Raw genomic sequence first — 14,754 nt, 5'->3', positions numbered from 1 at the left:
TAATTTAAAACTCTCACACACATCCCAGTAACATGATGCTATAGCATTTCCTGGCTCAGGGCCAGTTGATCCCAGAGTAGCCTGAACATCCTACTTTTCGTCAAAAATAAGCAGCTCAAGGATACCACAACTTCCTTTATAATTTCACCCAGTTCTAGAACCAAAATATTTTTCCCCGTGGAAAGAATACCAGAGAGGTTTGGGGAAAGATCTTTAAAGGGACTTATTAACAGAAATGTTTGATGAGACCAAAATTAGTCAAAGATTATATTTTTCATTCCTTAGCCTTTTGCAGCTTCTTGATCTACCAAACCATGTTATTAATCAGCACTCTTTCACTTGGATATGCTTTGTGTCCTGAGATACATTGTAAATAAAACAGGAGCCAGGTACTTATTAGATGAATCATGAAGCTGTTTACCAATACCTTTCTAATATAAATACAAATGTTTTCTGAATGTGATTGTGCTAATGGAAAACGTTATTTTAAATCCTGAGATAATATTTATTAAGGCACAAAGGTTTAAAATATTTGAATACCAGATAGCTGAGGAGAAAAGTAAGAAAAAAGATATCAATGAATTATATTGATAAGAGCAGGAATTCTGTCTTTAGGCTCACAGAATATTTTGATAGATCACCAACATCTACCAAAAAAGAATTTTCTTTGTCTGACCTTATTCTAGAGCCAGAAAATTATTAGAGTCATAGAGACTGCTTTGTAAGACAGTTAAAAAGCTTCAAGTAGAAAGGATCTTCACACTCCGTTATCTAATCAAGTACTATGCCAGATGTGTGAAGACTTAGCTTGGATAGTCTGTGGTTTTCTGTCTGCTATTGTTCTTACAATAAAAAAAGGATAGTCTTCCTTTAGCTCATATACAATAGCAATGTTGTTAGAATCACAATGGGGGAATAGCCAGTCAGTCTGGAATACCATGTGAAAGGTGTAAAAAAGACCTTGTGCAGGCCAATTCAAGGAAAAATTTTCTCTTGGTTTTATCTCTTTTGTTACTACTCAGCTAGAGGGTTCTATGCTCTGTGGATATAATCAATTCTTCACCTGCTGTCAACACTTATCTGTTCAGGGAACCATTTCTTCTAGCTCCTGCTTTATGACAGATGTTAGTGTTCAAGTACAATGATTGAATCTATGTGAATGAATGTGTTAAAAGGTAATATGTTATCACTTCCAGGCAAGAATATTTTAGCGATGTCCCTCTAAAGATAAAGATATAAAGGGTTAGTTTAAAGTTGAAAATTAAAGGAAAGACAGCTTGAGACCTAGAGGGGACTTTCAGTACTCACACTGTATCTCCATCCAACAGACTTTTGATATTTATTCACTCTCACTCTCTTTCCTATTTCAGGTAAAGGGGTCTGCAAAATCAAGAACAAAATGTTATTAGATCCACTGGTACACTCGGAGAATGATTTATTTTTAAATATTTTGTGTTCTTTTGGCACTAAGTGGAAGAGTAACATAATATTATTCCTCTCTCAATTTTCACTAATAATTTTACTTCAAAAAATCAAATTCTTATATATACAGAAACTTGGCACTAAATTCATAGTAACAGATTTAACTGCCATGTTAATGGGAACATTACCATTTGATGTTAGGAAAGTGCTATTTCTCCTTATAAAACAAGGTAATTGAAACTATCTATGGGTTGAACATACTTTTTAAATATTTCAAAAGTTAGAGTACCTAAAAGGTAAATTAAATATATGTAAAAGATTTTTCAAGTCAAAAGAAGGAAATAATTATTTTAGAAAGGCACACTCAAAAAGTACTAGGCTGATTATTTGGAAGACATGGTTTGTAGGGCAAAATAAATCCACAAAACCTCAAAATTCCTTGAAATTCACATTGGTTTTCAACATTTGACATTTACTGGCAAAATAAAAACCATAAAACTCCTTAAACAGTTTCAGCAATTCACTCCCTGCACAAATTGGAAAAGAACAGTTTATGGCATTGACAACAGTTCAGTGAATATGTATAGTTTTTCAGTCATAACATTTGAGAATTTTTCTTTAGGGTATAGTGAAGTGAAAATTTTTTTATCTTTGCTATGTTCATGCTAATATTATCTTGAAAAGTGAGGCACTCATGCTGAAGAAAAAAGATAGAAATCAGTGCTTAACAAATTCTATGACAATATGTTATGAACCATGACACAACTTTACAAATGTTAGCAGGAACAATGTCAATTAAACTGTCCCTCTTGCTTATCTGTCAGAAAATGCCTGAAAAATGTGCATCTATGACAAGTTCTTTCCTTCTGCCTGTCATTGAGAATCTAATGGCCTCAATTCTCAAAAGGAAAGGTTGGTCAGGGAGAAATATATGATGGAAAACAGGAGAATGAACACAATATTAGAGGAAATCTCCTCTTTGCTATCCCTAGAAACAGATAACTAGAAGTAGACAGGAATATAGATATTTTCTTCATTCTTAAAGAATGCCAAAATATGTAGACCTTTCACTGTGAGTGAAACATTTTATGTGTAAAAACAATAAATCAATAATAAAAATATGATACTAATGGATAGAAATATTAATTGATAAATATAAAAATCCAGATTAACACAATTATAATTTTGTATACTAATGATTAAAACACATCTATTTTCCAAGCTGTTTATCCCAACACCATAAACAGTCCATTAAATGAACAGAATATGGACAAGATATATTACCTTACGAGCATTCATTACTTTAACAGCTGTAAATGCACCAGTTTTTTCATGGAGTCCCTGAAACACAGGATAGTAACAAACATTAAATGCTATCTATACAATCAAGAAGCACGCATTGATAGGAGAACAGATACATACACATATATATATATATACATATATACATATACATATATACATACACATATATGTACACAATGGAATATTATTCACCCATGAAAAGGAAATCTTGTCATTTGCAACATGGGGAGCTAGAGAGTATAATGCTAAGTGAAATATGTAAGAGAAAGACAAATACCATATGTTTTCACTCATATGTGGAATTTTTAAAAATATTTTATTTATTTATTCATGAGAGATATAGAGAGAGGCAATGACATAGGCAGAGGGAGAAGCAGGCCCCCTGTGGGGAGCCTGATGTAGGACTCGACCCCAGGACCCCGGGATCACGCCCTGAGCCAAAGGCAGACGCTCAACCACTGAGCCACCCAGGCGCCCCCACTTATATGTGGAATTTAAGATACAAAACAAATGAGAAAAGGAAATAAAAAAGACAAATAAAAAAACAGACTCTTAACTGTAGAGAACAAACTGATGATTACTAAAAAGGAGTGGTGTGGATGGGTGAAACAGGTAAAGTAGATTAAAACTACACTTATGAGATGAGCACTGAGTAATGTATAGAATTGTAGGGATCCCTGGGTGGCGCAGTGGTTTAGCGCCTGCCTTTGGCCCAGGGCGCAATCCTGGAGACCAGGGATCGAATCCCACGTCGGGCTCCCGGTGCATGGAGCCTGCTTCTCCCTCTGCTTATGTCTCTGCCTCTCTCTCACTCACTGTGTGCCTATCATAAATATAAAGTAAAATTAAAAAAAAAAAGAATTGTGGAGTCACTATATTGTACACCTGAAACTAATATAAAATGTATGTTTACTATACTGGAATTAAAATTTTTAAATAATAAATAATTAAATAAGGTCAAACATCATAGCCTATTATGGAAAATAGCATATTACATATAGAAGAAATATCAGGTATTCTACAGAGAACAGAAATATTAAGTTATCAGTGTTTTATTTTATTTTATTTTATTTTATTTTATTTTATTTTATTTTAAAAGATGTATTTATTTTAAAAAGAGTGAGTGCAAGCAGGGTGAGAGGGAGAGGAAGAGGGAGAGAGAATCTTAAGCAGACTCTCCACAGAGCACGAGCCTCATGCAGGTCTTGATCTCATGACCCAAGGGATCATAACCTGGGCTGAAATCATGAGTCCAGTTCTCTCTTTTTTTAAAGATTTTATTTATTTATTCATGGGAGACAGAGAGAGAGAGAGAGAGAGAGAGAGAGGCAGAGACACAGGCAGAGGGAGAAGCAGGCCCCATGCAGGGTCCTGGGTCTCCAGGATCAGGCCCTGGGCTGAAGGCAGTGCTAAACCACTGAGCCACCCGGGCTGATCATGAGTCCAGTTCTTAATGAACTGAGCCACTCAGGTGCCCCTAAATTATGAATATTTTAAAAGAAACTTCAACTAGCTCACTTGAAAAATCAAGCAAGTTTATGGAGTAGTTTTGCTTTTTTGTGTTTGTATTAAAATAGTGGACATTATTGGCCATTTGAAGACACTGTTTCCTTAGCATCTTTAGTCTAGATATACATGGCACCAGAGCATCTATATGAAAAGTAAAAATTTCAGATTGAAGATAGGGAAAAAGGAGGTGCTAATACTCAACATTTTTTCAACTGATTATGTGGCATTATGCAGATACATCTTTCCACTGGACCCCTCTTATACATTAAATAAGTTTTGCCATAATGATCACAGGTAAGAGTGATACATAAGTAATCCAATGACCTGTAAAGTGTTTAGTATGCTCTCAGTCATGAGAACAATGATATTTATGAAAGGAAAAAGTTCTAAAAGATTATTTTTTAAAAGATTTTATTTATTTCCCTGATGGCAAGTGATGCAGAGCATTTTCTCATATGCATGTTGGCCATGTCTATGTCTTCCTCTGTGAGATTTCTCTTCATGTCTTTTGCCCATTTCATGATTGGATTGTTTGTTTCTTTGGTGTTGAGTTTAATAAGTTCTTTATAGATCTTGGAAACTAGCCCTTTATCTGATACGTCATTTGCAAATATCTTCTCCCATTCTGTAGGTTGTCTTTTAGTTTTGTTGACTGTATCCTTTGCTGTGCAAAAGCTTCTTACCTTGATGAAGTCCCAATAGTTCATTTTTGCTTTTGTTTCTTTTGCCTTCGTGGATGTATCTTGCAAGAAGTTACTGTGGCCGAGTTCAAAAAGGGTGTTGCCTGTGTTCTTCTCTAGGATTTTGATGGAATCTTGTCTCACATGTAGATCTTTCATCCATTTTGAGTTTATCTTTGTGTATGGTGAAAGAGAGTTGTCTAGTTTCATTCTTCTGCATGTGGATGTCCAATTTTCCCAGCACCATTTATTGAAGAGACTTTCTTCCAATGGATAGTCTTTCCTCCTTTATCGAATATTAGTTGACCATAAAGTTGAGGGTCCACTTCTGGGTTCTCTATTCTGTTCCACTGATCTATGTGTCTGTTTTTGTGCCAGTACCACACTGTCTTGATGACCACAGCTTTGTAGTACAACCTGAAATCTGGCATTGTGATGCCCCCAGATATGGTTTTCTTTTTTAAAATTCCCCTGGCTATTCGGGGTCTTTTCTGATTCCACACAAATCTTAAAATAATTTGTTCTAACTCTCTGAAGAAAGTCCATGGTATTTTGATAGGGATTGCATTAAACGTGTATATTGCCCTGGATAACATCGACATTTTCACAATATTAATTTTACCAATCCATGAGCATGGAATATTTTTCCATCTCTTTGTGTCTTCCTCAATTTCTTTCAGAAGTGTTCTATAGTTTTGAGGGTATAGATCCTTTACATCTTTGGTTAGGTTTATTCCTAGGTATCTTATGCTTTTGGGTGCAATTGTAAATGGGATTGACTCCTTAATTTCTCTTTCTTCAGTCTCATTGTGAGTGTATAGAAATGCCACTGATTTCTGGGCATTGATTTTGTATCCTGCCACGCTACCGAATTGCTGTATGAGTTTAGCAATCTTGGGGTGGAGACTTTTGGGTTTTCTATGTAGAGTATCATGTCATAGGCGAAGAGGGAGAGTTTGATTTCTTCTTTGCCAATTTGAATGCCTTTAATGTCTTTTTGTTGTCTGATTGCTGAGGCTAGGACTTCCAGTACTTTGTTGAATAGCAGTGGTGAGAGTGGACATCCCTGTCTTATTCCTGATCTTAGGGGAACGGCTCCCAGTGCTTCCCTATTGAGAATGATATTTGCTGTGGGCTTTTCATAGATGGCTTTTAAGATGTCGAGGAATGTTCCCTCTATCCCTACACTCTGAAGAGTTTTGATCAGAAATGGATGCTGTATTTTGTCAAATGCTTTCTCTGCATCCAATGAGAGGATCATATGGTTCTTGGTTTTTCTCTTGCTGATATGATGAATCACATTGATTGTTTTACGGGTGTTGAACCAGCCTTGTGTCCCAGGGGTAAATCCTACTTGGTCATGGTGAATAATTTTCTTAATGTACTGTTGGATCCTATTGGCCAGTATCTTGTTGAGAATTTTTGCATCCATGTTCATCAAGGATATTGGTCTGTAATTCTCCTTTTTGGTGGGGTCTTTGTCTGGTTTTGGAATTAAGGTGATGCTGGCCTCATATTTATTTATTTATTTATTTATTTATTTATTTATTTATTTATTTATTTATTTTAGAGAGGGAGAGTAAGACCAGGGTGAGGAGCAGAAGGGGCAGTACTCTGCACTGATCATGGAGCCCCATGCCCGGCTGGATCTCACCACACTGAGGTCATGACTTGAGCCTAAATCAACTGCAGGACACTTAATTAACTGAGCCACGCAGGTGCCCCTGAAAGATTCGTAGTGGAAACATTATGAGTTCCAAAAATTTAGTCTTATCCTAAATGAAAGTACAAGTTATAAACTTATAATTTTCAAAAATGGACACAGAGGTTAGGAATCAGAGCTCTCATTTTGTGGCTGGTGCCTTTTAAAATATTTCAACTTGTAGGGGCACCTGGATGGCACAATTAGGCATCTGACTCTTGATTTTGGCTCAGGTCATGATCTCAGGGTCATGAGATCAAGCCCTGTGTCCAGCTCTGTGCTCAGTGCAGTCTGCTTGAGATTCCCTCTCTCCCTCTCCCTCTGCCTGTCCCCCCACTCACTCACTCTCTTTCTATGTAAATAAATAAAATCTTAAAAAAATATTTCAACTTGTAGTCATAGAAAAATTCAGTTTTGTATTTATATGAGTAAGACTTCAACTTAAAATATAATGCCTTATCTAGCACAAGATTTGATTTGGGCACTGTAGTGAGTTAGGCAGTGTCTCCCAAAAATTTAGATTAACCCATAACTACAGAATGTGATCTTAATTGAAAATAATGTCTTTGCACATGTAGTCCAGTTAAATGAGGATTATAGTCAATTATAGTGGCCAATGATTGCTGTCTTGGTAACAGAAAGGGGAGGGAGATTTGGACACAGAGACACAGACACACAGAGGGAGGAGAGTCATGTGAAGACAGAAGAAACTGAAATGATGGAGCTATAAGCCAAGGGATTCTAAGGATTGCTAGCAATCACTAGAAGCTAGGAAGAAGGAAGAAAGGAATCTTCCTTAGAGCCTTCAGAGGGAGAATGACCCTGCAGACTTCTAGTCTTGAGAACTGTAAGTGAATACATTTCTGTTGTTTTAGGTATTTAATACATGGATTTGTTGCCACAGCTGTAGGAAATACAGGGGTATTCAAACAAAAGGACTGTCATTAGTCACAGCTCTCATGTGAAAGACAGCAACAGTTTTTACTTATAGAATGATCAAATGAGGAATGGTGTCTCTGAATAGTATTAATATCTTGGTGTAACCTGTCAGTGAGTGATGCAAAAGATCAACTGATTTCAGAAATGTGATCCTTAAGTATATTACTTGTTTGTTGTCAAATCTCTTTTTATAAAGCATCTACTTTGAAGTATATGAATGCTATTTTGAGATGATTCCTACAAGTTCTCTCATCAAAATAAAGCCAATTCATCAAAGAAAATCAAAAGGAAAAGAACTCTCTACCATTACCACCAATGTTACATGGTACACAAGCATGTCAACACTTCTCTATTTTTTCCCACTGATAAGACTGATAGGTTTTAATCCCATACATTTAAGGTTACTTCAATCCTATTGAGCATGCCACTGTTTGTAAATGGGGCCATGTGTCAGAAATGGATTAGAAAACTTTTCAGTAACTAAAGTAGCTCTAGAAATGCTGCCACCTTGACTTAACCACAGTTCTTGACAAATAATTAAGCATTAAATAATTATACTGGTTAGATGGTTACAGCATTGATGGGAAGTGGCATGGGTTGCTGTTTTTAGTTTATGGAGTCAAGCCTGAAAGAGTTAGGTCAAGATGTTTTGTGTTGAATTGTGTCCTCCAAAAAAAAATGTTGAAGTTCTAACCACTGGTACCTGTAAATGTGACCCTTTTTGGAAATACGGTTTTTGTAGATATAATCAAGTTAAGCTGTAGTCATCCTAGATTAGGGTTGTCCCTAAAACCAATGACTAGTGTCCTTCTAAGAGGAGGGAAATTTGGACATAGATATCCAGGGAGAATGCCATATGAGGAAATAGGCAGAAATTGATGTGTATCTCAATCAAGGAACAATTAGGATTTTTGGCATCACCCACAGCTGGAACAGGCAAGGAAGACTTTGTCCCTAGAGACTTCAGAGGACGAATGGCTCTGCTGACACCTTGATTTCAGAATTCTAGTCTCCAGACTTGTGAGGGAACGGTTTTTTTTTTCTTTTAAACCATCCAGTTTGTGGTAATTTGTTACATCAGCCCTAGGAAATTGGTACACATAGAAGGATATCAATCAAGATAAGGGAATAGGCTAGACTTGGTATAGGGTTCAGAAACTATGAATTAATGTATAACGAAATGTCTAAAATCAGGTGAGTGGTTTTGGGTGGAGCATGATAGCTACCAAAAACTAGAATTTTTTAAGGAAAGGAAAATCTATAGGTTATTGACTGATCAGAAAAAAAAGAATTTAATATTTTAGATATTGACCTCTTATCAGATAGATGGTTTGCAAATATTTTCTTCCATTCTATACAATGCCTTTTTATTTTGTTGAGGATTTCTTTTGCTGTACAGAACTTTTAGTTTGATGTAGTCTCATTTATTTTTTTGCTTTTGTTGCTTATGCTTTTGGTGTCATATCCAAAAGAGCATTGCCAAGACTAATGTCAAGAAATCTTTCCACCTATGTTTTATTCTAGGATTTTTACAGTTTCAGGTTATGTAAATCTTTAACATAGTTTGAGTTCATTTTTGTGAGTGATATGAGATAGGGGTCCAATTTCATTCTTTTTCATGTGAATATGTTGGAGACTCCCAAATTAATTTGCATCTCTGGGAGAAAATATACATTAATATTTTTATTTATTTAGCTCTTATCAAGGCTTATAAATTATTGTTTTCTTAATCATTTATATAAGAATTTTTAAGTCAAAATTTTCTCATATCTGTATGCACAGATATAACATGTTGAAAACTGGTTCTCACACATCCTTTAAAGAAGTTAAAAATGGGGATGCCTGGGGGGCTCAGCAGTTGAGCATCTGCCTTTGGTTCAGGGCATGATCCCAAGTCCGGGGAACAAGTCCTGCATCTGGCTCCCTGCCAGGAGCCTGCTTCTCCCTCTGTCTGTGTCTCTGCCTCTCTCTGTGTCTCTCATGAATAAATTTTTAAAATCTTAAAAAAAAGGAAGTTAAAAATATTTCCTTAGTTGATTCTAAGAGGATATTTATAGTCCAAACTCCTATTCTGTGCTACACAAACATTTGGCTTATTAGAAAGATCTTATCCATATGTTGTCTCATATGACCGGTGGTTAGTAAGCCACAGAGTTTTTAAAAGGCAAGGCTAGAATACAGTTATCAATCTCATAACACACATTTAGTGAGATAACTGAAAGGTGCCACCAAAGGGCAGAGAACAGAGATAATCAACTTGGTTTTTATTACCTGTGATATATTCTCTCACTTGAAAGTTACATAAACATATTTTGTCAAACAAAGTATCCTACTGTGGGGTTTGGTAAATATGTTCACTGTGTCTGTAGAGGAAATAAACTCCAGATCTTGAAACCATATACTGGGTTAATATGCCTAACCATTATTCAAGCTTTTATAGATTTCTGGTATATCCATATAATAAATAAATGGAAAATTGCTGCCTGTTAACCTAGTATTTTTGAGAGTTCCTTGACTTAAAGTTTTTACTTCAAATAATTTTAGACTTAGAGAATAGTTTCAAAGATCATACATCACAAAGATCTATTTATCTTCCACTCAACTTCTTCTAATGTTAACATCTTATATGACTACAGTACAATTGTCAAAACTAAGAATTAATATTGGTACAATACTCTTAACTACATTGTAGTCCTTATTCAGATTTCCCCAGTTTTTTCACTAATGTTATTTTGTAAAACCCAGACTGGAATACTGCATTCCATTTAACTGTCATATTTCCTTAGGCCCTTCTGATCTGTGACAGTTCCTTAGTCTTCTTTCTTGTTTTTTATGATCTTGACAAAATACTGGTCAAGTATTTTGTAGAATATACTTAACTTTGGATTTGTCTGATGTTTTCTCATAATTAGACTCAGGTTATGGGTTTGAGGAAAAAAATGTCACAAAGGTGAAGTGCCCTTCTCACCATGTCATGTCAGGAGTACATGGTATAACAATGACTGATCACCAGTGATGTTAACCTTGAGTACTTGGTTAAAGTGATGTCTGCAAAGTTTATCCACTGTAAAGTCATAATTTTTCCCTTTCTTACTCTATTCATTAGAAGTGATTGATATTGGTTTTGAAAAGGGATAACATTATTCTTCAGCATTATCTAGAGAACCTAGAAGTCATCTTAAGATAAACTAATTGCTCAGTGGTGCCACCTTGTGGATCACGGGCCGTATAGAAGTTGTTTTGTGATCTCAACTGAAGGCCATGTTGTCATGGATTGTCTCCCTCAATGAGATGTTGAACCCAAACCAGCAAATCCAATTTATAGGATATGCCTTTTCTCAATTACAATATATGCTTTATAAGAAATTAATTTAAAACACCATTTGTTGAAAACACACAGGGAGAATGCTTAAAAAAAGTTTGGTTTTGCATTCTAGACTGTTAAATAGCCTCACAGTTCTCACTGGTCTTTGTGAATATTATACAGTAAAATAACAAGGAATGCCTTAAACTATAAATGTGTTTTTCCTACTATCAATAATACCCCTAGTATCATACAGGAGTCACCAGTTGCACAGGATTAACAAAGATCCCTGAAACAGAGTTGGCATGCAAAAAATGACTTTTTAATTCTCAAGCATCACATAACAAGGAGAAGAAAATTCTTCTAGCTTTAATTATTATTATAATAAAAGAAACTGCTGCTTAAGTTTATTTTATAAGTTCACAAGCCCTCTCATATTTGAGTAACATAAGATGATATGTAGTAACAATAATTTGTAGCCATTTTTGATGGGAAGCTCAAACCTACTGACATTTGGAATCAAGTATCTCTATCTTCACTTCAGGCAGCTCTTTGTCTTGTCAGCAAGCTCATTCAACTTATTCAAGTTTAATTATTAATAGATGCATCTCATATAGTATGATTTTAGGGGCACCAGAAGGTCAAGTACTCAAAAAACTCCCCCTCCATCCTATCACCTGTCATAAAGTACAAAAATCATTCGTTATGTCCTAAATTTTATTAAGGTAACAAAACTTCCTGATTATTGAAATGTCAGCTGGGATAAATACATACTGAGTTATTATTTGTCATTAACACTTTAGCATGAGTTATGTGATCAGATTAGATAACTGCAAGAATGGCAATGAACAGTTAGGTATTGATGGAAGTAGAAGGTGGAGAAAGGAAAGGATTAGAATCTGAAGAGTTCCAAGAAAGGCTGTCCATTAGCTATAATGAATGAAGGTAGCAGGTGTCTGGAATGGAAAGCAAAGTAAAGGTGAGTGAGAAGGGATACTCAAAGTGCAAAGTCACAATTTTATTAGAGGAATTTACAGTTTTTAAGATGTCTACACCTGAAACAAAGAATAAAACCAAATGCAAAGACTAATGACTACATGAATTCCTGGGGGTGAAATATAGTTTAAGGGGTTCAAGAGAATGAATATGTGATGCCATGTGAAGATCTTAAATAAAATCCTTAAAAAATCCCTGAATAATTTATGTTCTTACAACTATTTTCAAGGGCTGTGCTTTAAAATATAGTAATTGGGGAAAATGTGTATTCTTTTTCCAGAACCATTTGAAATTATCCAGGAGACAACATAAATTCTTCAATGTGTTGATTTCAATTTAGCAAGAATTTGCGTTCTTATGTAATTCATTTAGATAATTAAATAAGCGGCTTCCCCCAGGCAAAACAGTGTATTAAGGTTCTATTGTTCTGCAATGGCTCCAAGCTGAACATTAGCATTCTGGGTCTGTCCTATGAATAGAAAATGTGACATGTTCCTGAATTTAGAATACTGGTCACATAAAAAAAAAGTTGTTAAAATGTATGTACCTGCTTTAAACAAAAATCAATGCGGGAATATCTTGATATACATAACAAAAAATGAAGGGGTGGTCATAAAAGAATCCTCTAGTTTGCAAATTAGACTTGTACTAGTTTTCATTAAACACCAAACTTCTCAAATTTATTTTTGGAAAATCAAATTGCTATATTTCAGATTACTTCCAATTTGGGGGAATATCTCAAAAGTAATAAAGCCAGTCAACTTGTACTTTGGGGATCCAGAATCAAACTCTAAGTTACCTAATTGTTGCAGAAGAAAATTATAAATAGTATCCTGGTCACTTAAGACAGCTGTGCTGACTTCTAACTGATGAACTAGTCTACCATACTTCCTTTTGGCGCACATCATCTTAAGATCTCCACTTTTTGTTTTATAGGCTTGTCCTATTCAGATGGAAATAAATAGCCATTCCAGTTATTCATTATTTCTCTTAGCAAATCTCGGAGATAGATATAGTCATGGAAGGGAGAGTAGAGAGAGAGGTAGTGGTAAAGCAGGGAATAGGTGATGAGCCCTAGGTAGGACTCAGTCTTCTCAAATCCTTTATAAATACAGAACCACACTGACAATACAAGAGTAAGTTAGTTACATACAGATAATGATAATGAAAAAAATACATGAAAATAATAAAATCTAGTTATGAAGCACATAGTTTTATAAAGGATTTAGTTACTCAATAACATCAAGTGAAACATCAAAGTTCTTTTTTAAAAGATGTTATTATTCATGAGAGACACACAGAGAGAGGCAGAGACATAGGCAGAGGCAGAAGCAGCCTCTCCACAAGGAGCCCGAAGCAGGGCTTGATCCCGGACCCCAGGATCACGCCCTGAGTGGAAGGCAGATGCTCAACCACTGAGCCACCCAGGCATCCCAAAACATCAAAGTTCTTGAAAGCTTGGAATATTTCCTTTTATTTTGGTATCTCTAGTGTCTATCATAATACCTGCTACATAAGACCATTTTAACAAACAAGAGTTGAGTGAATGATGAATAGAGTAACTGAAAAAGCTTCCTGGAAGAGGCAGAATGTCAAATGGGCCATAAAGATTGAATAGCATTTTAACAAATTTTGAAGGGTAGGTAGGGTTGACCCAATGAGTGACACATCATAAACAAAGGCTATGAGACAATGTTGAGTATGAAGGCACAGCCACTAAAGAAGAAAAGAAAAGGAAAAAGTGGGAGTGGCCTTAAAAAGAGATGAAAAGGAAAGAATGCAAGAGTGCACCTGTTTTTGTCATGCTCGAAACTTCAGCGTACAAATTTTTAAAAATAAAATATTGTTGAAAATTAAACAGAAGTCATCATGGAATAATAAACCATTAGTTGTTTAATATTTTATGACTGGCTTCTGTTAGTTAATAGTCTGAATACAAAGCTCAGAGTGGTTAAGGCACTGAAAAACCAGTACTGAATTGCAGTAATGATCAATTTCTTGGGGATTACACATTTTAAACCATAACAAATGATTTAAAATAGCAGTTGTAACAGCTGTGTTGGAAAAATCCATCATTCTGTGGCAGTTAATTACTATGTTTTTCCCCAGAAAGAATACAAGACAGTCCTTGATGGCCTTGTAATTTTGATTAGGCTGAAAACTTTATTTTTAATCATGTAATTAAGGAAACTGTTGTGGAAAGACTGTCAACTATTCAGTACTTCCTACATTGTCCTTTCAGTTATTTGCTTTGCCTTCTGTTGGCAGATCTAAACCACATAATCCCCAGGGCATTCTTTCTTTCTTTTCAATTGGTTTTGTGGTGGCGGAAGGCCACAAGGCACTCACTACACTCATGTCCATTTAGTAACCTTGTTTTTTATTCACACAGTTTTGTCCTTCTAGTCATTTGGTTGAATGCCAGCTTTCTCCGAACAAACAAACTAAGTGATGCTTCAAGGCCACCAAGAGTGCAGCCATAAACAGCATCTGGGAGTACTTTGTGCTGTGCTGTGCTATGCTGTGGAGGGATGAGACAATATGGCTAACAGGATAGTTTATGTCAGCGTTGTGTTTGCAGAAAAATAAAGACATGAGGCTGGAGATGACTCAAGATTAGCAAGTCCTGCCTCTAAGCAGGACCTTTACTTAACCAATGGTTGAAATGAGAAGTAATGGTGGTTTAATTATTATTTGGAAGTCTTTTCATTTTGTTTCATTTTTCAGTCTTAATCATCACCAGTAAGCTCAACAACCCCAAAGGGATATATAGATTTGTAACAGTTAGGCTTTGGAGGTGTGGCTGAGATTGGAGAGAATCTAGTACAGACTGGTTGTAGTGATGAGTGGGTAGAGTTGGAAACATATAAGGGAACATGTCAGTTATCCTTCAACTA

At 35.6% G+C, this 14,754-nt stretch overlaps 1 protein-coding gene across 2 annotated transcripts in view; it reads right to left on the bottom strand.

Annotated features, from left to right (window-relative positions):
* NRK (Nik related kinase) overlaps positions 1-14,754 on the bottom strand; it is a 146,860-nt gene that overhangs the window by 75,514 nt on the left and 56,592 nt on the right. For both annotated transcript variants that reach the window (XM_038587977.1, XM_038587978.1), the window contains exons 3-4: positions 2,707-2,763; positions 1,309-1,380 (exon numbers count right to left, since the gene is read on the bottom strand). In XM_038587977.1, the coding sequence (XP_038443905.1) occupies positions 1,309-1,380; positions 2,707-2,763 (129 nt within the window). The remainder of the gene's footprint in view (positions 1-1,308; positions 1,381-2,706; positions 2,764-14,754) is intronic.

This window comes from Canis lupus, chromosome X, assembly GCF_011100685.1.
Source record: "Canis lupus familiaris isolate Mischka breed German Shepherd chromosome X, alternate assembly UU_Cfam_GSD_1.0, whole genome shotgun sequence".
In the NCBI taxonomy this organism is placed as follows: Eukaryota; Metazoa; Chordata; class Mammalia; order Carnivora; family Canidae; genus Canis; species Canis lupus.
The sequence above is the reverse complement of the archived record's forward strand: the minus strand, read 5'-3'. Positions and strand labels throughout refer to the sequence as shown.